The sequence below is a fragment of the Seriola lalandi genome, unplaced genomic scaffold, assembly GCF_002814215.2.
Source record: "Seriola lalandi dorsalis isolate HSWRI2012SDOR001 ecotype SW California unplaced genomic scaffold, Sedor1 jcf7180002054951, whole genome shotgun sequence".
NCBI classification, from domain to species: Eukaryota; Metazoa; Chordata; class Actinopteri; order Carangiformes; family Carangidae; genus Seriola; species Seriola lalandi.
Window position 1 is genome coordinate 892,139 of NW_019525502.1, and position 1,875 is coordinate 894,013.

The 1,875-nt window shown below is 39.5% G+C and overlaps 3 protein-coding genes across 3 annotated transcripts in view; all 3 read left to right on the top strand.

Moving 5' to 3' along the window:
- Window positions 1-1,868, top strand: part of LOC147817493 (GTPase IMAP family member 3-like) — a 2,873-nt gene extending 1,005 nt beyond the window's left edge. The window contains exon 4 of the mRNA XM_087170516.1: window positions 5-1,868. Within this exon, the coding sequence (XP_087026642.1) occupies window positions 5-833 (829 nt within the window). The 3' untranslated portion in view covers window positions 834-1,868. The remainder of the gene's footprint in view (window positions 1-4) is intronic.
- Window positions 1-1,875, top strand: part of LOC147817491 (uncharacterized) — a 75,376-nt gene that overhangs the window by 7,445 nt on the left and 66,056 nt on the right.
- The window catches only part of LOC111645428 (GTPase IMAP family member 8-like), a gene marked incomplete at its 3' end in the record, with an annotated part of 61,805 nt that overhangs the window by 6,860 nt on the left and 53,070 nt on the right, over window positions 1-1,875 (top strand). The window lies entirely within an intron of this gene.

A 1,875-nucleotide genomic window follows, 5' to 3' on the forward strand; every position in this document is an offset into this window, starting at 1 on the left:
TCAGGATGGTGCTGATTGGGAAGACTGGCAGTGGGAAGAGTGCAACAGCAAACACCATTTTGGGCAAAAAGCAGTTCAAACCCAGAATCGCCCCAAAACCAGCAACCACGTCTTGTGAAACAGCAACTGGAGAGATTGATGGACGGCCTGTTGTTGTGGTCAACACTCCCGGCCTGTTTGATACAACTCTCTCTGATGATCAAATGAAACAGGAGCTTCAGAGATGCTTCGGCATGTTGGCTCCTGGACCTCATGTGTTCTTACTGGTTCTGCAGATTGGGAGTTTTACACCGGAGGAGAAAGACTCTGTGGAACTGATCAAAAGGGTTTTTGGCCAAAAGTCTGGAGATTTCATCATCATTATATTCACCAGAGGAGAAGCCCTGGACGATCAACCATTTGAGAGTTACATTGAAAATTGCGATGGCTTTGTCAAACAATTAATAAACGACTGTGGAGGAAGATATCAGGTCTTTAATAACAAAGATGAAACAAACCGCACACAAGTCCCTGAGCTGCTGACCAAGATCCAGAACATGGTGACGCAAAATGGTGGCAGCTGCTTCACTGCTGAGATGTTCCAACTGGCAAAGGAAGCAATTCAAAGGGAAGTGGAGCAAATTATGAAACAGAAGCAGAATAACATCGAAAGAAAAGATGAAGAAATGCAAGACATGAAAAGAAGATTAGAAACACTAATATCTGAAATGGAGAAAGCCAAGCAACACAGAGAACAAAGTCAACCTAAACTAAATGAAGAAATAAGAAAACTGAGAGAAGAACTGAAAAGCATGAAGCATAAACAAGCTGAAAAATCATGCAACATCCAATGATTAGAAGACAGAACATGAGCAAGAAATTCTTGTACTCACACTGTCAGTGCTGTATGCTGTATGTATATACTGTATTTTTAATGACTGCTGGATAAAGGCTACAAACAATTTTCCACCAAGGTGGTGTAGCAATCAGAGGCAGACTCTTGTACTTGATGATGAATGGACAAACTCTAATGGCATCTTTTTCTAATCTCTTCAGATTTGCCCTGGATAGCACTGGTCACCAAAATGAATAATAATCAATATCTATCACTCCTAAAGGCAGTGGAGGGTAAAACATGATGCAAGGCTTATTCTACAAAACAGTGCAGCGCGAAAGCCGCAGTTATTATGTGGACACATGTTGGTCCACACTGGAAAACTGTCAAGATCACAGCAGGTCTTCACCAACACTGCCTGGAAGAGCCTTGAGTTCACATGAATTGGACACCACCACAAATTACAATCTTCAAGATGACCACTGAGCTGAGTGAACAACCTGAAACAGTGTCACAAAATAATATACAATAACAATATATTGTTTCACAAAGCTCAAGTGTGTTTGCCAACTGTTGGTCTGCATTATATTTTATGAGTGTTCTTAATCACAATCACCATATTTCAGTTAATGGTTAAATTGAGGAGAAATCCACCAAGATCCACTGCACATCTCTTATTTATTTACACCCGTTGTGTCCAGTAAGTGGAACTCTGTCAACAACCACTGAGATGAAGTCTGTTTACAGTTTATACTGCAGACCTTTTTATAATTTACCGTTTTGCCCTCTCGCTTTCTCTAATGTTAGTGCTATCATTTGAAACATGAAACAGTGTGAAATACTTTAAGGTAGTTTAGGATGAATTTAATATTGCATAATGCTACAGTTATACCAGCTACTCTGTACATTTAACAAGAGTAGTGTTTGGGAATACCGCTTCCATTTTTCTGACTTCCCTGACTCAGTGATAATAAGTGTTGAAATTGTAATGATAGACATGTTCTTTGCTTCAGCTGTAAAGTTGTATATGGAATTGTAAAAAATTAAATTATAGAGGGGAA